At 36.9% G+C, this 26,947-nt stretch overlaps 1 protein-coding gene across 2 annotated transcripts in view; it reads left to right on the top strand.

Annotated features, from left to right (window-relative positions):
* The first annotated feature begins 352 nt into the window (after positions 1–352).
* The window catches only part of tsc22d2 (TSC22 domain family 2), a 73,645-nt gene continuing 47,050 nt past the window's right edge, over positions 353–26,947 (top strand). Inside the window, exon 1 of one of the 2 annotated variants that reach the window (XM_039758045.1) lies at positions 353–3,209. In XM_039758045.1, coding sequence (XP_039613979.1) covers positions 1,159–3,209 — 2,051 coding nt within the window. In that variant the 5' untranslated portion in view covers positions 353–1,158. The remainder of the gene's footprint in view (positions 3,210–26,947) is intronic. The other variant, XM_039758049.1, reaches the window with a different exon arrangement.

Here is a 26,947-nt window from a genome sequence, read left to right as displayed (position 1 = left end):
TTGTGAAAAAGATTTACTTTTCATAATTGAAGATAATAAAGTAAAATGTAAAACCAAATGGACTTTTGACATATTTCTCACAGTAAAAATATAAAAATCATTACACTAATACACAATAGTTATTAAGGCAGCCTACAGATTCCTGAATATTCTTTGCTAAGCAGTGATACAGAATGAGTCAGTTGAGACTTTCAGGCCTGCGCAAGGAACAGGTTGAGAAGGAGGGTGGGGCCAGAGGCACTTGACGTCATAAAGCACGACTTTTAAATTAGAGACCTCTTTTCCTAGACAATCTTATTGGCTGAGAAACAGGAAGTGGGTGGGGATTAGCCGTTGGCGTTTTCCGAGCATGGCCGTGCAGTGCGGCGTTCGACTTTTCCCAGAGTGCCGTGCGGAGTTTTCGCTTAGCCATCTTGTCGAGTTAGTAAGTAAGTGTGAGTGAGTGAGTGAGTGAGTGAGAGAGAGAGAGAGAGAGAGAGAGTGTGCGCGAGTGAGCGAGAGGGGAAGGAAGGGAGGTAGGCAGTTTGTGAATTTCACTTCTCTGGAGTTCGCGCAAAAGGGACATACTAAAGGCTTAGTGAAGTGTTCCAGGAGAATTGTGTGTTACAGTGTTGGCTACTTTTTACATACCACGCCGGAGATAAGGCATCGATGATCATATTGGCCGGACGGAGCTGAGTCTGTACTTTTCTCGACAGGATGTCTTACGTACTGATCCCAAGGTAGAGCGGAGAAAAAGTGTTTAAAAAGGCAAACCAACTGGATTGGACTCGACCCGCCTCAGACTCGAGTATCCTTAGCGACCGGGCATCTTTATCTGCGACAGCGGCCTGCTGACAACTTGGGAGCCGGGCGATCAGCTGACAGAGCAGGCCGGCTGGAAGTAGAGGAGAAAGGAAGTTAAAAGTCGCAGAGACAAGGTACGGCAGCAAACGGGGTCGATAAAAGTTGGAACTGTATATATGCTGATATGTATGGGCACTGAAATCGTAGAGAAGCAACAGGAGGGAAGCAACTCAAAGATGTTGTATGGTCGCTTTGCTGGCGGCAGTAAACTGTGAAATCGGTTTCCCTCCCCCCCACCTTTGATTTTTGATCAATTGTAAAGTTAACAAGAGGAGAAAAGGGGAGGGGGTGATATCTTTCCCAGTGCTCAATATGTCTAAGATGCCGACTAAAAAAAAGAGCTGTTTCCAGATTACAAGTGTCACCCAAGCCCAAGTGGCAGCTAGTAGCATAACGGACGAAACCGAGAGTCTGGATGATCCGGACGAATCGCGGACTGAGGACGTCTCATCGGAAATCTTTGATGTTTCTCGGGCTACAGATTTCGAGCCCGAGGAGGTCTGTGAGAGGAGTTCGTCTGAAGAAACTTTAAATAACGTGGCGGAGACCGAGGTCACCACCTTGCTTATACCTCAGGATGGGCAGCTGGGGACGGTAGGAACCGCACCTCCCAATGGGACTTTTTCTCCAAGAAGTGTCCTTTTGACAGGTCACTCCGTCGCCGCTAATATTGTCCAGGTTTCGGCAGTCATATCGGGAGGTGGCCAGCCCCAACCTCCCACTGCTCAATCAGGAGTGTTGCAGCCCATCGCCTCGACCATGTCCTCTGGGCCTGCTACCGCTTCCCAGGTTCCTCCTGCCGTTGCTGCTACAACTTGCAGTTCACGTTTCAGGGTCATTAAACTTGATCATGGTACAGGCGAGCCTTTCAGAAGAGGCAGATGGACTTGTATGGAATTTTATGAAAGAGATTCAGAGGGATCAGTTATCACCAGGACTGTGGATAGTATTCGAAATGCTAATGTTTTGGATCATAATACAGACAGAGACAGTGGGTTGGGTGCCACTGGTGGCTCTATAGTGGCCCCCTCAGCACATTCAATGCAAGGACCTGATGCTACAGGTGACAGTTTATTTATTGCTGCCTCCCAGTTGCATCAGTCTGAGGGGACCACTCCGTCATCTCAGCAACAAACCTACAGCATAGGACAACCAAGTGTGGGCGGGTCTGTGGCACATGGTTGTTTTCAGCCACAAGTGTATCCCCCACTAACTCTACCCAGCCAACAAATGCTTGTTCCTCCGGTGCAGACACAGGTCACTACACAACCATCAGCACCACAAACTCTCTTGCCCCAAGTACACAGTGGGATAAGTATTCAGTCGCAGAATGTGCCATCACAGCCGCCTGGCATAGTCATGCCTTCACAACAGCCAACAATACAGAAGCCCGCCAGTGTTGCACCAGTGACTCAGCCACAACAGTTTCCTTTTCAGGGTCAACCTTCGCAAGTTCCCCCTGTTCATCTGTTGCCAACACAAACTACTTTGGTACCAAGTACACAGTCGGATTATCTGCAGCATCTGCCTATCATTCAGCAAGCCCAGCAAAATGTGCAAGGATCAACTGCTCAGACTCTTCAAGTTTCTAGTCTTCCAGTGGGCCAATCTGTTATCCATGGTTCTTCACCAGTGATAACACCTGCTGCCCCTGGAGCTCAACTGTTAGGTCTGCAGACTCAGCCAGGTGATTCAGCAGGCCAAGTTGCTGGAGTCATCCAGGGCACATCAGCTCCTGCTCTGTGTGTCTTGCAGCAACAAGGAGGAGGTGTGGTACAGCAAGGTGTAGGAGCTGTGTCTGTAGTTGCACAACAGCAGCCTCAGCCTATGAGTCAACTCCAGCCTCCAGGGGTGGGTGGAAGCAGTCAAGTTTCAGGAGTGCCCAGCGGTCCTCACCCCGTTGTTGCTGCTATCCAAAATGTGCCTGCCATAGTGCCCACTATTGGTATGACAAGTGGGTCTAGTAGTGTGCCTGCTGTAGTGCCCAGTGTGTCCAGCACTCCAGCTACAATGCCAAATGTTCCCTCAACAACAGGACAATCATCGCTTCCCAGTCAGTCACAGTCTCCTAGGAGTACAACATTATCATCACAGACTGGGGGACAGATCATGCAGAACGTAACAAATATTGTACCCAACCTTCCCCAGACTAACTTTGTCCAGTTTCAGGCCCAGTCTCAGCCTGCAGTCAGTCAAGCAGATGAGAACAGAAGGATGTCTGATGTCCTACCTCAGCCTCCTGTTATTTCTGGGAAAGAGCCTCCGAAGCCTCCAGTTCCAGAGAATCAGTCTGCAGCCACCCCTGTTAACAACCTTCCATCAGTATTAAGAATTCAGCTTCCCATTGATGGGGATGAAGAAAGGTATGATAAGAGTTTTATATTTTAGAATGTATATACAGCTGAAGCGCATTGTGGCAGTGTCAGTTGGGAGTTTCATAAAGCAATCAAAGCTCGCATTATATGGGGCCTTTTCAGTAGTGAATACTGTTTCGTAGCAATTTATAAGTGCAGAACCAGTGGAGATGTAAACATTTTTTAATACAGAATTAGTGCTGGTGGGCTAGGTGTACTGAACTGTATGCACCCAATGCTTTAGCCTCTGTTTAATCCACATAGCATGAAGGGAGTTATTGTGGGTTCCTTTTCCTCACTGTTTCAAGCAGGTTTACTATGGAGTTTGTAGCTTGCAAATTTATAACAAATATATACACTCTAGAATCCATAATTTCTTTTAGTGATATATTGTGTATTCTTTTTTCCTCTCTCTGCTCCTTATGCCTAACACTCTGTAGTTTCCTTATGTGACATATAGTACATTTTAACAATGATTTCACTGTCCTTTTTTCTTTCAGCATTCCTCATTTTAAGCAACTCTCTATAGATTCCTTTAGTGACATATCATACATTTTTAAAATTATTTCATTGTTCTTTCAGACCTCCTCTTTTTAGCTTGCTCTTTAAATTCCGTTCACGTATAGTATGCAATCACAAGATGACAGAGTGACAGACATGCATGTATTTTTGTGGGGCAGTGTTTAAGTATGACAGCTTTAGTCCTAGTAGTTTTTCAGGTAGATTATTGTATAAAAAAGGAGAGTCTGCTTGTTTTGATCCATTACTGATATTTGTCATTTAAAACATGTTACTTTGTCTTTATTTTCTCCAGTGTGTCATTTGTTTTCATATAGTAAAATTCGTAGAATCAATTTGTTCTGAGTGTGTAGAGCAGTGAGACTCAGAAGAGAAATTAGTTAATTTTTAAAGGCATCTGAGGTTCTTAATAATTTTGGCACATTATTTAAATCGCTTTATTTTCACTACCCGCGGTACTCCTTTCTAAGGTTTATTATCGGTGAAGTTAATGAGGTTACTCCTAGTGTTTCAGTATGTTCCACAGGTTGATTTAATGACAAAAACTTACATAATTGCAGATTGTGAAAGTGTAACTTTGGAGTTGGTACTCGCCAGATAGGACTGTGCTTCTGTCTGTCCACCTATTTTTAGATCCACTTAAATATAGTTAATTGTTCCAGAAAAGTAGAGATTTCCTTGACATCGTGAAGCTCAAATCATAGACCAACTGTGGATGAAGTGGTGCCAGTGCATTGTAGGGTTTCATTTATTGAAGCAGGACCAAATAAAAGTCACCAGTTAATAAACACTAGAGTACCTGAAGAAATTCCACCTGGATGCTGAGAAAATGTGCGGACTCTAGGCAGTGACCAGACCTGGGCTTCAATCCCAGCATCCCAGAGTTTTGAGGAGACAGCACAATGTATTACTAATATTTAGTTTGCTAGTTGTGTATCTATCCATTTTTATTTTACTTCAAAGTTGTAAGAAGAGAGTTGGGTAGAGGGTGACGGCCCTGTCTGGCTGAGATGCCGGGCATTCACAAGACATATTCACGTACGGGCCAGGACAATTTAGGGTAACCAGATGAAATGACACTGTAACTATGAGTTGTGACAGTGTGAACAGAGGGAAAGCACAGCCTCACTTTAGCCATGTAAAGATAATTGCTACACAGTTGTTTTAGACATTTACTTAAAATTAATATTACTCTTGATTCCATGCTGCTACTTCCTTTATCGAAGCGTTTATTGAATTGTGGTAAAGGGACTTTCCTCATGTAATGCCCCATCTGGTATTTTCTAAAAATAGTTTGTGCACTTCTTTCAGAAATTATTGTATTGAAGATTCAGATATGTGCATTGTATGTTGTTTAAACCAAAAAACTTTGCAAAAGCGATACTTTCATAAGTTGCCAATGATTTACAAATTTGTTAGTTAATTTTTATTTTAATTAATGGCATTCATAAATGAACTTTTGTTAATGTTTTTACTTTACTTAATATTAGCATAATATTCTCAAACTTGACTCTGAGCCTAAACTATTATAATTCAGTTCTAAGCAGATTTTTATAAGTCTCTTATTATATTGCCCAGCAGATTTCACTTATTTCTTATTCATTTCAGTACATTTGATCAGATGTAAATTACCAGGTTTTAGTATAAAAATGAAGAGGGTGCTCACTGGTCAGCAATTTATGTTCATGTTATGTTAAAACATTTAATTTTAAATCTAGCCGTGTTTATGCATGCAGCAATTTTATCACTTTAGATAATTTAGCAGCATTTGTTTTTCCAGAATGCACTGTGCTAATGCTTATGGCATTGTGGCCTAGTAGATATGATGTTCTTAAAATTTAGCAAACCAATATGTGTATTAAGTCAGGATGGTAAAGATTTCAGTTTTGAACCAATATAGTTTTTTATTTAGATTCACAATCCGTTAAATCTTTGCCCCTTACGTATATGATTTAGATACTCAAGACTTCAGCAACCTATCTTGGTTGTATTTCATGTTCACCTGCTAACAATTAGCAAGCAAGGATGGAAATAATTAAGAATGCTCGGTAGGGATTTATGTGGGTAGCAGTGTTCACTTTTGCTGAGGTACTGTTACCTTATATATACTGTACTGATATGGGTAAACTTTCAAAAATGCTAGTCTACAGATGTATGTGGCCGAATAGCATCTGATAAAGCAAATGTTAAATTTAGCAGCTTAAGGATTTAACAGAAACTGACACCTTTAAGTCCTGCATTACCCTGAAGGTATGAAGTGTTCTCATATTTCACTTGCTGCTAAAGGAGATATTCATTTTGGTATCTGAGTGGTTGTCTTTGTGGGAGGGGAAACAACAGACTTCTAAACAGCATTTCCCAGCAGCTTCTGGTCTTGCTCATCACAGAAAGGTGTGTGCTGAGATGCACGGTTATGAATGTTTCATTGACTGTATTCAGTGTTGCAGTATAAAGACTATTTTTACTGTTATATATTTCCAAGTGCAGCAATACTCTATATAAATCTGAACTTAAAACTCTCTTTCTGAAGGCAAACATTTTCAAATAGACCAAATAATATTTAAGCAATGCTATACACACCTGATCATTTTTAATAAGCCACAGCATTGGACTGCACAGATGCCCCTCACAGAACATAACAGCTTAGAGTTTATAGGTAAGACACTTCAGGTTCTTGTTGCTATGAACAAATGTATGCTGTCAAGTTGTACGTGACTTCACAAATGTACTGTTCCTGTTGACTTGAATGAGGTACATTTCAAGAGGCTTCTCCTGCAGTCTGACTTATCTCTTTCTTATCTTGCTTGGTACAGTTGTTAGTCTGTGTTCCGACTAAAGAGCTTTAGTTGCTCAAACTTAATAGAGGACCACATAAGAGAGAATGATCCTTTCCTCAGAATTCAACCTTTAGTTAGCAGTTATTGTGAGCATTCCCAAACTGTCAGAACTCCTTACAAGAGAAAACTCAAGTCCATATGAAAGGCAAGAGTTTAATTGGAATGCTACCAATATTGACAAACCAATACACAGGTTGAAGATCTGTTATATAATTTGTTTTTTCATTTTTCCTCTCTCTGGAAAAAAAATGTACCATTATTATTATTATACAGTAGTGATTAAAATAGGGCAGCACATTCACTCAAATGGGACACTAGTACACTACAAAAGAGCATGTAATAGTAAGCAAGCTCCTCATGCAGTCATGTGAGAAGCATGGTGTCCTAGTGCAGATTTATAATTTATTTGATAGCTTTATATAAGGAATTCAAGCCTAACAAACACTGCAACCTCTAAAAACCCACGGACACCACTGATCCTACCTGGATGGATCAGTCAAGACCAGCATTGTTGTGCCCTTGCCCTGCAAACATTCCATAAATCTGAAAGTGAATTTCAGTTGATATTTTTCCTAGTGATGATTTATGAATGGTTATTTGTGCTGAAATTATAAGCAATCCAATGTGTTAACTACATTGAAATGTAATGTATATGCATGTGGTGCTTTTCATTTTGGCACAGTTTTATCTTATCATAATTAAAAAGATTTCAACCAAATGATAGATTGCTTTTAATAATGACATGCAATTTTTGTGCCAGTTTAGTATGTAAAAAAACCTTAACTATTGCATTTTCATTTATGCCCATAGCTCACATGTCATAATTAAAAGCAAAATAAATGTATTGCATTCTGGTTAGCAGCCGCTTGAGTATATTACATTTTGATTTGAGACCGTACTTTAATTGTGCCAAAATTAAATGAGATTAATTGACCCAAGGGGGCACTTAAAGGGGCATCAACATTTGGGGCAAGAGGCATTCCAATCACTAGTTTGTACAATTAAGAGCCAAAGAAGTCAAAACAGGGAATTGATAAGGCAGATCTCCCTTTTCATTGAATGGGTGGAAGCTGGTGTCGTAAATGCCAATTTCATTTCCTTTTGTGTCATAAGATGGGAAAAATATGTAGTATATTGAGTTTTCATAGAAAGTATAAATAAAAAGCTACAAATAAACCAAGCTCCGTGATGCTAACAAATGTTTCAATATATTCAGAATTTAGTTAAAACCGCTAACAACCCACACTTTGAAAATGTAACCGCATAGCTTATTTTAACATGCTTAAAATATTTTTTTATATATAGTTTAACGTAAGAGTGACATTTTTTCACCAAGACCTAAAGCATACTTTTCACCAATTACGTCACATTCAATAGTGATAAATCTTATGTCTGCCACCAGAACACTGAAATGTTTAAAAGTGGAATTCCTGATACCCTAACTGTTGAAGAACCTTGCCCCACCTTTTGACTCTGATTGGTCATTTGGTTACATGTTAATTTTAACATGATTAAGGCGTAGCCTCAAATCAAAACATAATATACTGTACTTGAGCTGCGGCCAAGTGTAATTCATTGAGTTTTAGTAATTGACATGATCAATGGACATGAATTACAATGCAGTATGCTTTTGTATTGTACTTTAACTCTTTGAGGGCTGAATATTTTTTCCAAACAACATACCGTAGTTTCTGAAAAGCAATGGTTTCACACATAAATCAACATAAAACGTCTGTTGCTACATGCTGTGGCTGCCAGTTTGCCAAGAATGTGCGTCAGGCTTGCTGCCAGGCTGTCTTCACTGGTCGCTGTGCATTGCAATCTGGTCTCTACCTCTTATCATTGTTAAGTGGCAGTCCTCCTGGTGAACATTGTCGTAGGCATGTCAGCTACATGAACCTGTTCAGCACCACAATTAGCTGGGGACCAGTCAGCTGAAGCTGGAACCTCACATTTGTTTTCGATCACTTGTATCAAAATTGGAGTCTGAAAAGTCATAGTCCAGTTCAGAGAGAATAGGCAAAACTTCATCCACAGAGTATTTTTGCTTTACGCATTTACTTTGATCTCTCACCATTATGTCAGTGCCATTTTTGCCAGTGTTTGCGCCTTACTACTCACACGAGCGTAGGAAATCTCAGTCAAACCAATGAAACTAACTTTCCTTCTAGCAACGAGAGTCCAACAAAAACATAACAGTTGGTTTTGTCACAGTTTACAGTTGATTACCATTGTCCACTCATCCTTTTGACAAAAGTCAACATCAGCCCTGAAGGAGTTAAAGTGGTATGGAAAAGACACCTTATAGTGAAAAGCAATCAATCATTTGGTTGATTTGTTTTTAAATTACAGAACAATAAAACCATGACAAAATTAAACAGACCACACACACACACAAACATTACCTTTCTTTCTAGTTAGCATGTTGGATTGCACTTTAATTTTGGCACAAATTATCACCGTAATGATTGGCTATTTTCTGCCTTTATTTACAATCACAGTGCTTTTGGAACTACTGCTGGTACTGTCTTGGGGATTTTTTTTTTGTTTTACCACATTAGTGGCCTTAGTGAAGAATAAAGGAAATGAGAGTGAGACAGATATTATTTTGAAACCAAATTAAACATTTGCAGTTTGAACTTATTTTATAATATTGTTTTTGGATTAGCAGGGTGAATATTTTTCATTAAAAACAAACACAGAGAGTAGATACAGATACGTTCTGAATTTCTTTCTCGTAACAACCACACAGTGGCATCAATACAACAGGTTTTTTTGGGTAGTTTAGTTGGGTACCTTCATACATAGGGTAACATTTTTCACATTTTTTATTCAAACTAAATTGTAAAAGAAAGACGGAAAATTTAAAAAATGTTATTTGCTGGAATTGCACCAAAATTGTAAATGTTGAACTGTGAAATACAAGCAAATTTCCCACATTCTTAAAATATAATTACATCGATGGTTGCGCTCACAACTTCTTTTTCGTCTGCCTCACCTTCCAAATTTGAGGTATGACGCTTACTTTTCATTTTTGTAAGCAGTTACAACTTTTTAGCCTGTTTTAGAGTCTACCATTCAGAAGTGTTTAGACAGAGGGTAAAAAACATATTTAGATAAATTTTAAAAATGATATTGTTTAAATGGGAAAAGCAACTCATAGTTCTGGATGCTCTTTTGGCAGGTGTTGGTGGTAAAGTGATTTGTACCTTTAAGTAAAAAAAACTTTTCTTTTTAAATAATTAAAAAAAAAAAATGGTCTAGCATCTGTATTTTTGGTATATGGCAATTCTGTATTTTATGTAAGTCTTTCTACAATGGTTACTTTTCCAGTTTTGGTCTTGACTTATTTTGTTGAAAGTATATATCACTTGGCCATTTTTAAGATAACAGATGTTAGATACAAAAAACAAGATTCCTCTTCATCATCTGATTCTTCATGTTTGATTTTTATTTTATGTGCATTACAGATAGTATCCTAGTGGTATATATTCTACTGCTTGCATTTTCATTGTAATATTCAGGCTTTGAGTGATTTTATACAAACTTAGGTTTTGGATGTTGACAAAATGCTGAAAAAATGTTGATCTACAGTAGGTGGTTTCTGCTGCACCATACACCTTTATTTGTAATGTTCATCTATGTTCTGTTTAAATTTGCCAATTAAGGAGTGTGAATGATTGATGTTACTAAATCAACAGTTATTAGGTATGTATACTTTACTGTGATGGACAGATTTTGTGTAGAAAGAACAGGTGATTAACCCTGCACCTGGAAGAAGGCTATTTGGGCTGCATTTAGGTAAGAGGCTAGTCCTTTTTTGACTTGAACTTCAGTCTGTTCCATCAATTGTCATGCATTCACCAGCAGCATGTCATGTATCTGGAAATCATTTTGGCATCGGCCTCCCTTCTAGTACTCATGAGATATTGTTCTTCTATGCTCTGTGAGTTATACCTAAAGCACCTGTCTTTGATAATATTTACAGGTTAATGAAAAAAGAACCATTGAAAGAGTAGAGTAGCTTCTTGGAGGTGCCTCAAATACACTATATAAATCCCCAACTCTGTGTTTGCCAGTTATGCTTTTGATCCATTGCAAGGAGTTTAATCACGTAGTCCTAAATATTGTCGCACAAGTGTGAAAATGAACCCAAGTCCAAACATTGCCAACAGCACACTTGGAGGACAAAGTGCATTGTGCACTGTTTCAAAGGAAGTGGGTTGCAGTCATGTTGTGTCATTATGGAAAATTAGCTTCAGGTCTCTTCCCAAGAGCATCTGCTAGAAGTGTTATCTTTTTTTGACTTGTCGGCGGGTAAAATGCAAACCTCCAGCCTCATCTACCAGTCATATTGGTAAATGTTAGCCTGGCAATATGATCCTCATATGTTTTGCTATTTAAAATAGTATTTGATTTTTACAATTTAAAACAAAACATATGTAGTATTTGTATCCTGGGTTATTGAATCCTGGTTTTTATTAATACAGTGCTCAAAGCACAATGTGATCTTAAAAATTAAATATACTGTATTTTGCTCTGAAACCTATTGTTAATGCCTTTTGTTTTATTGAAAACTATCTGTAAATAGCACTGATACTTTCTGATAAGTTTAAAATCAAAAACTGGTTTTCTGTATGAAACTAACTTGAAGTGAAATGAACATCCATGCCCGGATGTGTAGAGACAGTGTAGGATCACATGGGAAGGGCCACTAGCCCTTCATGATTACCTCCTTATTGACTGGACATGGCACAATTGCATTCCAATAACAATTACTCCAATTCATTCCTCACATTTCTTAATGATAACTTGGCCTACATTCAGTTACTCTTTCATTTTCCTTTGGTTCATTTACATTTTTTGGGCAGTGGCTTCTAGGATCATGAAATTTTCAGTATCGTGCTTCCTGCTGCACTGTGTTTCCCCAGCCGTGGCCCATTATTTAATCGTTTAAAAGTCTTAACCTTTTGAAACTGCCCTGCATATTGTCACCATTTTGTGGTAATAGATTTGAAAAGCAAAATCATTTCAATGGGCAGATAGCAATCATTGTTTTTACAGCTTTCTGAAAAGTGGGGAAATTTATGAAGGTCTTGATTTGAATGCACAACCTGTCTAATCTTGAAATGATGTCAATTGAAATTGTATTTCTGTGCCATTTTATCTTTGAACTCGAGGTTTCACCTAACAGTACCTGGGAAAAGTCAGTGTTGTCATTTTTTATAGCATTCTGTTGCAAGGCTATATATTTTGGCACTAGAGATTTTGTGATGTAAATTGATTACCCTTGTTTGTTGGAAAGCCAAATAAAACTGAAATGCGTAGAAAATGTTCTCTGGAATTTTTAAGCAGATGTCTTTAGTGAGATTCAGTTGAACTTCTATGGAGGAGCATGTCCATCATTTAGGGAGAATGAGGACATAAAAGCTCAATCGATATATTTAAGACTCAGATAGTGGAAATGAGCCTTGAGTTAAATACAGTTGATGCCTGTCATGATGCCCAAGATCCAGTGGTGGATACCAAGAGTTAGAAAAGTTACCAGAAGTGAGAAGCATCTTTGTATTATTACTGTTAGCATTTTCTGATTCATCAAGGGTACTGACAGACTAAGAAAGTTGCAGCTGTTAAAACGCTAGCATCAATAGATTAATATAGAAGGAGTTTGGTAAAGGTTTGTTACATGAGGTCTATGCTTCTTGAATGTACTTGACAGCAAACCATTTGATGAATCGGATAGCATAGGCAGGGCACTGTCCAGATTTCTAAGTTGGAGGAATTATTGACTTTGATTTAATAGATGTATAGTCATCAGTGTCACATGTACAGAGTACAGTGAATTCTTTTTTGCATGTGGACATCCATCTTTCTTACCTAAAGTAACTACCTGAACAATTCTGCCTTCTTTACCTGAAATAACTACTTTACCGTTCCTATTACTATTCCTCAATTGTAAAATCTCAGAAAATATTGTACATTTACTTGATGTAGGTTATTGCATAAGGCGCACATCAAGGAGCTCCATCCTTTCATTGTCGGAGGTGTCTGATGAGACTTTGACTGTTTCTGTGGTTGAAATCAGTGCACTGGTTGAAAAGATCCACAACAACAAGTCTGTAGGAGTGGCGGAGTTTTTCAAATTGGTGAATATCGTGGTACTCTAATGGTTAAAGTAGCTTATGAGGGTTGATGGTCACTTTTAAAGTAGTTTGGAATAAGACATATTCCTTTACTGAGAGTTCACATTCTTTACCTTCTTTGAGAGGGTCTATACCAGAGTACTGGAACAAGGTCTTTGGCCAGTTATTAAACCCTGAATGCAGGAGAAGCTTTCTTGATGAATAGCCTTTACACACAATTATTTATTTTGGTTTCAAAGTATATTGTATATCACTGTTTCATGAGTTCTCTGGGCATGGCAGATTCAGTTAGTTTATGGATATGTGAGTACTTGTGGTAGAGTTACAAATTACTTATAGACTCGAAGTTATGGTTTACATTACAGAGTGTAAGATTTTCTTTTCTAGCATTAGATCAATTTAATATTACAGTTATACTTTGTTTTGTTTACTGTTTGTGATTCTACATTTGGAAGCTTTTAGAATATAAGGCTTGGCACCAGGGAACAACTATATGTACAGTTAGTTGGTCATTTGTCATTGTGGTCTCCTCTGAATGTGATCTCTGATGCAAACTGCTACAGTATACAAGAATATGATATGAATAGGGATAAAAATTTACACCTTCTGTTCTGTTCCTGTCTGGGAAAAGTGTGGCTTACTTACTGCGAGCAACAGGGGGGTATTTTGACTTTCTGAAGGCTTTTATGTATTGATTTTCAGAAGGCATATGTTAAGGTCCAACATGAGAGGTTGGACATCAAACTAAAACAAGTTTCTGTGTAGTGCGTAAATGGGCACAAAATGATTTAAAATGCAGGAAGCAAAGGGTTATGATGCAAGGAACCTTTTCAGAATTGGGTGATGTTAAAAGTGGAGCTCCTCATGGGCATGTGCTGGGGCTGCTGCTAAGAACAGCTACACTAGAATCAGCCAAATCACTACAGAGGAACCTGGATAGAATATACTGTAGGTTAGAACAGATTTGTGGCAGATTAAATTTAATGTAAACAAATGTAAGGTGTTACATGAAGGAAGGAAAAATGTTAGATGTGAATACACAAAGGGAAGTCTGAAACTTGAAGATACATAGGGGTCATAATGGACTTGCCACTGTGAACATTCAGATAGTGCACGTAAGCTATTACAAAGGCCATCAAAATATTAGATTATAGCACAGTGTGTAGAGTACAAATCAAAGGAGGTTAACATTTAAACATTGCCCCAAACAGATGGCTCAGAGGAGATCCTGCCCAACTTATAGTGGAATGGTGTACTCATCTGGAGTACTGTGTACAGTTTCAGTTTCCGAGCCACAAAAAAGATATAGAAGTTCCAGGATTCCAGGACTGAGAAGTATGCGCTGTGGAGAAAGATTGAGGGAGTCGAATCTTTTCATGTTAAGCAGATGGAAATTAAGAGGTGAAACGGTCAATGTTGAAACCTAAGGGCAACATACTGTATTTACAAATGTTAGAAAGTTTTTCTTCAGATGTAGAATCATAGACCCATGAAATAAATTGATCGGTAGTGTGGTAGAGAGTAGGACTTTAGGGACCTTCAAACTCAATGATGTGTTATTTTGGAGAAATTAGGTTGATAGGGTTGGTAAACTTTTTTTTTGTGCTGAATGACCTATTTTCATAATTTTTAAAATTTATTTAACTATCAAACATGGAATTTAACGTCAATACCTCGACTCAATACAAGTTAAAATCATGCAATGGGTCTCTGCCTCTGTAGTTAGAACATAACGTGGCAAACGCGGACGCAGTATTGCATGATTGGCTAAGAATGTTTGAATGCTTCAGTGACGCAGCTGGACGGCCGAGTATAGTAAGTCGGTGTTGGTTCAAACAGATAACAGTAAGTTCGGTTGGTTTTTGGAACGTTGGTTAGGTGGGGCGTACTTTCCAGGACTAACATCATCGACTGACTTAAACCCTTTGACCGCTCCGGAAGAGTAAGTAATTTAGAATGTATCGCCATTTGCTTGGTACGTCGAAATCTATCTTTGGGCAGTTCGGTTTTGGCATCCGTCCTTCTGACCTCTATTGGCAAACTGAGTAATGTCGGCTGGGTATTAACAATGGTCATTGTTTAAGTTTTAGCTGATCTCGGATCTAAAATGACCACGCCAACATAATTATTACTCTGACTCTGATTAGAGTTGTAAAATACGGTTTGTTTTGAAAATTTGTTTTCCTGAAAAAATTAAATGAGGTGTGCGGAAAAGCCGAGTTCACGTCTCGCAGCCCCGTTTAAACAGGAAGCTATTCATTACATCGGCCGAAAGGGTCTATTTTAAGCACAAATCAGTGCCATAATAACAAAATCATTTCAAGGATTTCAAAAAACCTAGAATTTGTAGCCTGATTCTATTGGGTTCCCAGTTGAGAGATGGAGATATATATATATATATTCATGGCATTCATATTCTGAATCACAATCTGATTGTATGGGTGGTTACCTACCAGGTAACGCTTGTGGTTGGTCTGCAAGTCGGCAAACATCTGCCACAGTGCCCTCTTCAGTTGCGAGAAGCAGATCATAAAATGTTGCATAGTTTTACTGTTAAATAATGCAAAAGAGTACACAACCCCGAGAGGGGGTGCAGTGAGTGTGTATGCCTGATGAACCCAGAATTAGGACGAAACACGTGTCACATACTCTTTGCATTATTTGACAGTTTATTTGCCAACTTGCAGACCAACCACAAGCGTTACCTGTTAGGTAACCACTCATTCAATCAGATTGTGATTCAGACTACGAGTGCCATGAATGTAATTACCCTGATCTACATGCTGTCAATTAAATGATCCACACGTCGTGGCACAACGTAAAGTGGCTTCGCATCTGACGCTGATGTCCGAGGTTCGATCCCCGAGAGGAGGTGCCGTGAGTGCGTACGCTTGATGAACCTAGAATTAGGGCGAAACATGTGTCGCGTACTCTGCATTATTTGACAGTAACACTATGCTACATATATATGACACGCTCGTACTAACTACCCAGATGGTATTGCAGCAGCTCTTCACCTTTCACTTTGTCACTTAAACTAGTGTATTAGAAGAGTGACAGCCTTCATTTTGATAGTGGTTCACTTCATACATAACTTCTTTTTTAGTCTGTGGACCAGAACATGGTACGGTCCTGGGCAGCTAAAGGGTTTCCCATGGTCCGTGTTCTGGTTGGGGTTCTTATTTCGATCCCGATTTGCATTGCTGTCATTCTAGCCCCTCACTTTAAACCAGTTTGCCACACAATGTAACTAGAAGCCTAAGCCACCATACTTTATAGTTCTTGGTGTTCCTGGTACAAGCAACTCCTGCCACCACACCTTGATCATGATCCCAAGAGGTGGCCCTTATTTGCTACATTTTGTATCTTTACATGACTTCCCAAACTAGACATAATTTGCAGAACTGATTTAAAGAAATGTCAATTTTATATTTTTTCATTTCACTGAAGAGCTCATTACTTGTAAATGTTTTGTTCTTCAGTATGGAAAATAACATTTCAGTGTACAGTTTGTAATCTTTTATCAAGTAATGCATTTGTTTATTAGTATACAAATTCAAATTGAATAAAAACAAATGCACTCATGTGTTCTATAAAATAGTTCACATTCACCTTTTTCTCATTTTCCATTTATCAATGGTATTCTTGATACTGCTCATTGCCTCTATAAAACAGAGGCGATTTTGTCAAAGTGGAATGTGTACCAGACACTGAAAAGTAACAGGAGAACTACAGTAAACTTAGAGATTAAAATGTTCTCAAATAGGAATGTAAAATAGAAAATATCATTACAAATGCGAAAAAACATAACATGCATGTACAAGTAATAAATAGCCGATTCTACATGTATTTCAATAGTTATTTATTCCTTCATTTTAATTTTGGCATGGAATTTCCTCTATAGTTGACCTTGGTGAACTGGGCTGTATTCCAAAAAATTCATGAATGGCAGCAATTGTGAATGAACCATAGCAGTCAAACTTTTTTTCTTTCTTTCATTTGGTTGTAGTCACCTCAGTTATATTCATTATTTAGTAAATCTACTAATGAAAGTCCTTTTTCAGTTTTTGGTAATTAATTGTAATAGCTAACATAACTTTGTAATTCTACTATTAAGATCATTGACTTATTTCTCATTTAAAATGCTTGCATCACAAAAGTTGCATTTTTATTTTTCTTACTGTGGAGTGTTAGATTATTTACTCATTTATTTGCAGAAAAAAGATGTTCAATCAGTTGCAATGTGCAAAATACAAACGTTTGTACTGTACGTAAAAGTTGTATCTTTGGAATTGTCAACATCACTTATTTACACTTTTATATTTAACACAATGCACTTCATAGGTGATCATATTGGGTTCATGCTTGATGGTGTAGTCACAAAATGTGAAATATGTATAGTAATTGCATATACATTTGCAACATAGTTCACACCAATCAGTGTTGGGGTAATTTTGTTTTCTCTTTGGATCCTTCTTATTTTTTCTATGGAATAAAAGGTTACTTCTGTTTGATTTTTTGATTGAATTGCTAAATTGGAAATAAGAGTTCTTTTTTGTTTTTGACTAGTTAATATGAAGGCTTCATTTTAATGTGACACCTTTTACGGCTCTGTTATTCAGTTCTTGGCACTAACCTTGATTATATTCTTAAATAGAATTTTATGTGCCGGAGTCTGTTCATTGTGTTTTTTATGAAAATTGGCATTAATTGTTATATTTAGTTGTTTATTGCTCCTCCCATCTACATGGTGTTTATACTAGTAAACTTCTTGCTATACTTGTTCCTCATAATTTTAAGTGGTCACCCGTGAAAGTAAATACTGCTGATTTAAAATAAAAAGAGGAAATGTTGGTGTATGCTATTATCACAGAAAATAAATTAAAATTAAATTAGTAAGTAATTTTCCTTAAAGTATTCGCAATGGTTCTCAAAATGTCTTTCTAAATTGACAACTTTTTAAAAGATGAAATATTGAGACAAGTTAGCTATTAGCCAAGCAAATAAGCTTGATGAATTAAATATTCTTCTCTCAGCTGTCAGACTTCTTTTTATTTTAATTCAGGTAATGCTAAATAATCTACATTTAATTATATAAGAGAGAGTGAAATGTACACCTCTTTTAATGTGCACTTTTTGGGTTAAAAAGGAAACAAGTGACATTTACAGAACTGAGCATGCTGATGTTGCAGTTATCCCTGCAGCTTCCCAGCTCTTGACTGTTTCAGGAAGTTTCAATCTGAGCTTCATTCTCTCTAGTTTTGTACATTTTTCTAGTACATGAGTGAGCTCAACTTTAATGTAGACTAGCATTACATAAAGTAAGTTGTCTCAATTTACCTTTTCCCTGCTACCCCAAGAATCAAAGTAAAAGGGAGCCATTTTCATAAACCCTATAGACTTGTCTTTAATATAGTTAATGTGAAATGTCCCATATTGTTTACTGCAAGTTCTAGCAATTTAGAATTCTTCTTCAGGAACATTTAATAATTCTGCACAGGACTAGCAAAAGACAGCAAGTAGCTATAAATAATAATGCATAAATAAAATGTTAGGGGTGTGTGTTTTTATTGTTGCAGTTTTTAGTCTCCGTAAATGCAATGTAGTTAAATATTCTCCTTTATTTATATACTGCATATGATTAGAAGAACTTAATTCACTAAAAAGGAGAACAGCAAGCATGCTTTTAGTATTTTAAATTCATCATTGTTCACAATTGTGTGTGATTTGTCAGTAGCATTTACAAACTGACTCGGCTTGTCATAAGAGAATAAAATCTAAAAGACTGTCTTTCTTCTGGTGTCATCTTTTGTCAACAATCAGACTTTTTAATGTCAGACATGTCATTTGCAGCACACAAGTCATAGTACTGTCCACTTTTTCATTGGAGTCCTATTAACAGTTTCATATAGCAAGACTCCATTTAAAATTGTTCATCCCCATTTTAAAATGAAAATCTTTGGATAAACTAGCATTTTGTAGATAAAAGCCACTGGATCTTTACTTGGCATTAGAGAGATAACCAAACAACAACATCTGGCATTCCTAGTGTGATACAATTCAACTAAGAGCAAACTGCCTAAATGGGTAGCTTCCTGCCATTTTCAGTTCAAAGTGATTAATGGTCTAAAGCCAAACTCTAAGGCTGTCACTTTCAATCTTTATTTTTCTCCATATTGATACAATATTACAGCAGAGTTTCATGGTGGTTAATATGACTTTAAAAATACTACACTTTCAATATAAAGTGTTTCTTGATTATTGCAGTGTGAACATGTTGATGAAGACTTAAATGGATTATTTTTCTATATAGAGGAAAATAAATTATGTGTACACATGACTTAAATGGCAATATAAAGAGTTCTATGGGCACAGATGGAACATAAACAGGTCCGTATATATAGGAATTTTGTAAGAAGGGAGTATATTGCCGGCTTTGTCTTGTTTGAACTTTAGTTATGTTCTCAATTGTGCATTCAGAACTTATCCTCTGTGATCTGGAGGTCTTGTTCAAAATGTCAGTCAGAATGATTGTTTAAGAAGGAGTTTTTAAATAGTCAAAAATACCTGTTATAACAATGTTTCCTACAAATATTAAATATGTGTTGGTGCACAAGTGTTTTTTTTTTTCTCCAGAAAACCATTTAAAGAATAAATGTTATGCCCAGACTTCCCCCTCCCTGGCCACTTCTCCTAGTTCTTTCGAGGGAATCCCGAGGCGTTCCCAGGCCAGCCGGGAGACCTAGTCCTTCCAGCATGTCCTGGGTCTTCCCCAGGGGCCTCCTCCCAGTTGGACGTGCCTGGAACACCTCGCCAGGGAGGTCCTGGTGCCGAGTGCACATATCAACACCCCTATGCTTGAACATGGCGTTTGTTATGGACAAACTGTGACAAGCACAGAAGTCCAATAAAAAAAACACCGCTTGGGTGCAGATCACCATTCCTCCCAGTCACACCCTTTCAGGTCTCACTGTTATTGTCCACGTGAGCATTGAAGTCTCCCAGCAGTACGAGGGAGTCCCCAGAAGGTATGCCCTCTAGCACCCCCTCCAGGAACTCCAAAAAGGGTGGGTACTCCAAACTGCCATTTGGCGCATACGCACGAACGGTTAGGGCCCGTCCCCCACCCGAAGGCGGAGGGAGGCTACCCTCTCGTCCACCGGGGTAAACCCCAATGAACAGGCTCCAAGTCAGGGGGCAATAAGTATGCCCACACCCGCTCAACGCCTCTCACTGGGGGCAACTACAAAGTGGTAGAGAGTCCATATATATAAAACCAAATGCTTCTAGCCAAATAATGCAGCTTGATTTTTACTGAATAAATCTGCTGTATAGGAGTTCTCAGCAATGGACCTAGCAATCAAAAACTGAGTTCTAATGATCTGTCTCTGCTTGATAATATATTTTGGAAAAACTTCTTGGCAAGACTAGCCACTTGTAGGTTAATTATATTACTTTTAGGAGATAACTCATTATTTCACTCAAAATAAAAATATTTAAATTCATTTTGCTTCACTTAAGTTTAATTGTTTAGCTAAAAGTTGTGAAGAAATGAGTAAAAATTTTCTTTGAAAATTACTTTCAAGGGTCACTTTGTATATGTTGGAGAAAGAGCAGTGCTGGGAAGAAACAGTCTTTTATCTTAAACCAGTAACGCTCATATCAGAGTTGTTAAGTGTCAAGCAGCTTGGAGTGTGAAATGAAAACATTATCTTGCTGGATAATACTAGCAAAATGTGGAAAAACAAGGTAGTAAGAACTGATTAACTAGTAGTGTTTTGTTTGAATCACCGGTATGTCACTAATAATGTGCACACATGACCTTTTTTTTTTTTAATATGTGCATTTCTGCCTTGGCTTCATTGTTTCTGACTTAAGCCTGTGGTCCGGGATTGGAAAAGGTGATGAGGCAGCGTCATTGTTTTATCTCTCACCTGCTGTGAAATAATGACCTCTGCCATTTACTGTTAGTCATGTTCCTATTTTATAGTAATTGTGCATTTAGTTACTATTGTGAGAGTGGTTTCTTTTTCTATGTAATTTTTAAACCGGATTACAGATTTGTCATCCTGTTTTTTAATCTTGGTTGGGATTTTTACATTTTTTTTTTGGTTCTTTATTTCACCTTAATTTCTCGTATTAGAAACTTGTTAGTTTTTGCATACCCCTTTGGGTCAGAGCGTAGGGTGAGCCATTGTACAGCGCCCCCAGAGAAATTCAAGTTTAAGGGCCTTGCTCAAGGGCCCAGTAGAGTAGGATCTCTTTTGGCAGTGATGGGGATTCAAACCGGCAAACTTCGGGATACCAGCGCAGATCCTTAGCCTCAGAGCCACCACATTCTAAAACAAAAATAGCAAATTGCTATTTGTAAAATGTTTGGCATCTTGTATTGCCTGCTCTTAATTAAAAAAAAAAAAGCAGCATTCTTTCTTACTGAATTCTTTTATCCTTATCATTTGGGGCATCACCAGCTTTTACTTTGGTTAAGAAGCCCAGTGGCTAAGCTTTAGAGCACATGCAGTTAATACGTCAGTTAAGCTGTACCTTTATGTCATAAGGAAGTGGGTGAGCCTGTTAATTAAGTGTAAACATTGTATTCTCTGACCTCTTTGTGCAGTTTTCAATTTTACTCAAGTAGCCAAATGGCTTTCATTTTAAATAGTTAATCATTGACTGTGCACAGGGGAAGCTATAGTTACTTAAAGTAAACAGATTTATAAATGTCAGTATATGTAATATTCATTTTCCATTTACAAAAGAATTAAGAAACTTTACAAAAAAATCTAAAAGTTTACATTTTGACAGAGTAGTAATGAAGTTTCATGGAGTGCATTGTGGCTGACACTAGCATGTTAAATTTAAAGTCTTAAAAGTCATGTTCTTTAAAAACTACAATATGTGATTGGTTTGCAGTTAGTGTTGCCTATGTAAATTTAGCCTTGTACCCTGAACCAAATTCCTATTGGAATTCCTTTGGTGGCAAGTGGTTAGAGCTCATGTCCTACAAATCCAGTGTCCTGGGCTTAAATCCAATGTCCTTTTGCCATCTGTGTATAGTTTGCATTTTCTACCCATATATTGTGAGTTTTTCTCAGGAATCTGTGGTTTTCCCCTGATATCCTAAAGACATACAATTGATTAGAACAATCAATATATCTAAATTGTGCCAGTGTGTGAGTGGGCCTTGTGGTAGAGTTGTTTCCTATCCAGGATTCAGACCTGACTTGCACCTTCTGGTTTCTGGCCCACCTGTGACAATGAATTGAAGTACGTGGGTTTCATAAAACATGAGTTTAACACTGTGGAGACATATGAAAAAAATATGCTATACTAGATCAAGCCACAAGTTTCATATATTGAGCCTTTAATAAAAAGGTCAAGCTCTAAGCATTATTCACATGGAGTATTTGCTAGCATTTGTTTTAAACTAAGGAAATGCCCCAAAGCAAAATTGCAAGCCTGTAAATACCTGAAGAAGGGAGCACTCTGAGATGCCATTTACTTTATTCAGTATACTGAGGGAAATTAACTTGGTGTCATGTTAAAGGTTGCAGAAGCAAGTAAAACAGACGACTTCTGTTCCGTACCTTGAATATACAGTACTGTTGGTATGCGTCCCCCAAAAGAGTGGCTATGCAGATGTGAAGAAAGGTAGATTGATTGTCCAAAATGGTTCTTAAATTATACACATTCAACGGTTGTAGTCAAGATTGAGATTTGAATTAAGTTTTTATTGTTAAATATTTCTTGCCTAAGATACTGCGTTTTAATATGCTATTTTATCCTCTTGGTAGTGGTTTGAATTATACTTTAGCAAGAACTTATTCAGCGAGTGATCCAAGTTCCAAAGTAAGTAAAAGATTTTGTGTTTATTTTAAACGAGACATTTCAATATGTCAGCTCATTTACTAACTAATTAAAAATAGAAATAATAAAATAAATTTTAAGTAAAATAAAAATAGAAAATTAATAGAAAAAACCTTGTAAACATTACATTCTGAAACTTTGCAATATTCACAAAGAGTTTCTGGAAAGACAGGTATAGATTTCATAAGATCTGAAAGTGTATTGTTTGGCCTTGTCCTGTCTGTTCCAGCAGTTCTTACTTGTCCACAGTTCAATGGTAAGAGCCAAGTCAAAGAGAAACAGTGACAATTAACATCCTTGTCTATTACCCTTAATTCAAGGGAAAATAAGTTTACATTATGTTTGTATACAGATGCTGTTTAATGTGATTTAATGGACTTGGTACAGAAACAAAAACTGGGCTAAATGTAAAATATTCAGCAAATGAAAATGAATAACTTGAAAAACACTGAGAAGGGCTTTTCATTTTCTTTGAAAGTAATTGCATCTGGCTGATGATAAATGATATTTAAGAAAAAATATATATTAAAAAATGTCAACCTGATATAAATCCTCCTTGGTTTTATCTCATAATGTGAGCCAATGTATTCTAGCTGATACAATGGTACTTTATTTTTAATATATTTGGTTATTTTTTTTATAGCTTGTATTAATATTGGTGGGAGTGACACGAATGCATACAAGATGACCCCTTTGGGGGTTAAAGCCAGGTAAAATACTTTAAATCACTTTAAAATGGGTTAATTCAAAGAAAAATATTTTATAAAATGCTACTTGAGTGCCATCATGGCGTGTGGTTTTACCACTTTGCATTTAGCTGATTTCCAGCCCAGTCCCCTAGAGGAAAACATTGTAATAATGTGATAGATAAATGGATTTCATGTTCAGTTTTTGGGGATCCCCTGTGCCTGGATATTTCAGTTGCCACTCTCATTTTTAATTTTTTGAATCACTTAATCCAAACTCATTATAACAGCACATCTTAATCATGCAAATGAAAATGACATGGCTATGGTAATAGTGTGCCTCAAAAGTAATTAATGAAACCCCATTTTCAGCCCCTCCCTGAGCAAGAGCTCTTTATGGCAGGAGAGCCCAATTTAAAGTGCTTCTTTCTTTGCATCAGATGAAACAATAAGTACAATAAAAAAAGAGCATAAACAAGTCATATATGTCTTGTAAGATTACAAAAATGAGCCCTTGTCAAGCTCTGAGAACATTCTGAATAGGTCCTTGTAAGGTGTATTTAAATTTTTCAATTTCAGATAATGTAAGACATCACCTTCCCACTCAAGTTAAAGATGGCAGGATGGGATTCTTTTAAGTTGTACAAAATAAGTCTTCATACAAGGAGTGTGTGATTTTTCATAGCATACTTTTATTCTGTCTGGCATTACTCTAAATAATGTTGTTAAATTGTTAGTGATATTATGATTCCTTCACCTTCAGTCCCAAAGATCATGAAGGAGTAAGTCTCTTAAAATCTTGATAAACTCTACAGATGTTGTCTGAGACTTAATACACACCAAGCAGTATCACCTCAGGGATAGATAAAGGTAAAAGATGAGAGAATGAGACAGGTTACATTAATTTTTTCATCTTTTTTCATCATTTTCATCATTCATTTTTTCTACAAATTTATTATTAATTTAGAAATCTCACCATATTTCATAAACTGAATAGGTGGCTGAAATATTTTATTGTCATTTATAGAGGCAACAGATAGGAGCTTCTCTGCCTTAAATTATTTCCTACTTAGATTCATATTAGTAAATGGTGAACCACTGGGTTTTGGTAAATTTGCAATGATTAGTGTTGGTTGGAGGACAGAGCAGAGCATACAAAGAAGATCTGCAAGTGGATTTCCTTTCCATTGCTAACCATGTATATTTGTTGAGTTCTGCTAATAGTGAATGAGTATTTGTAGCCCAGTAAGAGAACAGAAAGTTAGTTAGTGCTATGATGCCCTCTGCTTTAGATCTCTGTAGTGTTTTCTTTTTTTTGTGTGTTATTGTTTTGAGTTCAATATAAATAATGTTGCAATTGAGTCTAATTTCTTAAAGAATGTGTTCAAGTATATAGGGTATAGAGGAGCTTTGATGGTATTAATTTCCCTGGCTAAAGTAAATTGGAGTTAGGACCATCTATTAATTTCTTGTTTGTGTAATACTCCTACCAAAGAAATCTTTGTATTTTATTGTAAAAATTATTTCTAGGTGTTAACTTTTCACTGATTGTGTCAGTGCAAGTTTGTCTAGCCTGGTCTGACATGCCGAAAAATTAAAGTTTAGTAGTAATGGCGTACAAGAATATTGGTTTTGATTCTATAGCACAGTATTGTCAACATAAAGTGAGGTTTTCTCTTCAAATCCTTCCATTATAATCCTTTTTATTTCTAACTTCTTCTTTATACAAGAGGTTCAGTAGCACTTACAAACAGCATTGGTGACAATGGACACCCATGTCTGATTCAGTATTCTGATTTAAAATAGAACAAATTCATGTTATTGATACAGGTCCAGAATTCTTTTCTACTATAAAGTAATTTAATCCACACAGGTATGTCGTGTCCAAACCGGAATTAGAGTATACGGTATGTAGCTATCCCTATTCAGCTCTATTAAGGGCTTTTTGTGCATCCAAAGATTGGAACCCCTCCTCATACTCTCTATACGAATACTTTACATTTTGTCCATGTTCATATTGATAGTGATGTGACTTAACAAATAAGTTTGTTTTTTTTTTTTTCTTTTATAGTCAAAAAATTACATTTTGACTGTAGAGCCAACCTTTGTCTCATTTGCTGACCTAGGAAGTTCCTGATCAGTACTAGAAATATTGGTATTTAGCTCTGATTAATTTCTAGATATAAAGGATAATTTGATATCCAAAAACTGCCCTCAGTGTTTACCAGAATGTTCCAAAAGAAATCTCTAGGTAAGCATTGGTCTCTAAGAAAATATCAGTTGGTTTTGAAAAGAAATTTATAAAGTCCTCATCAGCTAGCATTAATGCATTAAGTCACCAGTGGTAAAATGGATTTATAGGGCATAATGATTTGAGATTCAAAATAAGAGGCGCGTGATCAGATATAACAATAGGTTTGTATTTGCAAGCTTTATTAGTGGGTGGTAAATTATTATCGATACTAAAAAAAAATAAACCTGTAGTTAAGTAACTGATATATTGATGCAAACAAAAAATTTTCTCTCAAATTTGGAAACCAAAAACTTCATGAGTCAGAAAGATTGTGATCCTTAATAAACTGTGTAATTGTCACTGCAGTTTTAAAATTTTAGTTTAGAGAATGGATCGAAGTCTGGATTTAATATAAATTTAAAGTCTCCAGGCACTGGAAGTTAATGTGTGCTCATACTGGGAACTAATTCAACTTCCTTATGCATGAATTTTCTGTCAAATATTTGGTGTGTATACCACCAAAATAGATAACCCTTTAGCATTAAATGCTGCTTCAGTGGTTATCAATGCAATTGTTTTTATGAATTAAAATTCTCACACCTCGTATTTCCTTATCTTATACTGTAGAATAAAAACATTTCAATCCAAGTGGATCCTTAGTTATTGAACAAGTCTCTTATAAAAGTGCTTTCTCAGTCTCTATGGATGTAAGATGTGAGAACACTTAGTTCTTCTAGTTCTTCTTCTGGTCATAATTGAAAACTAATAAAAAGAGTTTATTAGTTGGCCTTTTAGGAAACATTTTTTGATTTTTAGATAAAAAAAATAGTTTTATCACCAATTATACAATTTCATTGCCGGATGCCTTGCAGCCAGTAATCTTTCTATTAAATTAAAGAATAAGACAGTAGAGGAACTAGATGAAAAAGGATAACTTGCTTTCTTTCCCTTCTCTTCCCAAGCATATTACAAGTAGTCCAAGGTGAGGGTCATTTTGGCAGCCAGTCAACATAAAGAGACACCAGAATAAGAACAGGAGCACTGCGGGAAAGTAAACAAACATATGGTGTAAATACACAGTGATATAACAAATAATTCCGTATACCTCAAGATTTTAATACCGCAAAGCTTTTGATCCCCACACATTTCACTGAAATACCAGAGTTTAGTATTTGTTAGTTTCACGATTATGAGATTTTTTCCTTCTAGAACTGTCTTCAGACTTAAATTAATTTTTTTACATCTGGCTTCCACCATTCGTTCCATTGTTCAATACCTGCCATGAGCATATGTTTCACATTCTCATGCTATACTACAAACACTTTAAATTTCATCTTGGATCTGTTTTGCTAAAGCTTTCTTTCAGCTTCTCTTAGGTGTACCTTGAGGCAGTTATTTGAATGTACCTCCTCATTTGTCATCTCCGGGCTCATTTTGCTCTGTTTAATGTTCATTTCCTTCA

Source organism: Polypterus senegalus, chromosome 1 (genome assembly GCF_016835505.1).
Source record: "Polypterus senegalus isolate Bchr_013 chromosome 1, ASM1683550v1, whole genome shotgun sequence".
Classification (NCBI taxonomy): Eukaryota; Metazoa; Chordata; class Cladistia; order Polypteriformes; family Polypteridae; genus Polypterus; species Polypterus senegalus.
The sequence above is the reverse complement of the archived record's forward strand: the minus strand, read 5'-3'. Positions and strand labels throughout refer to the sequence as shown.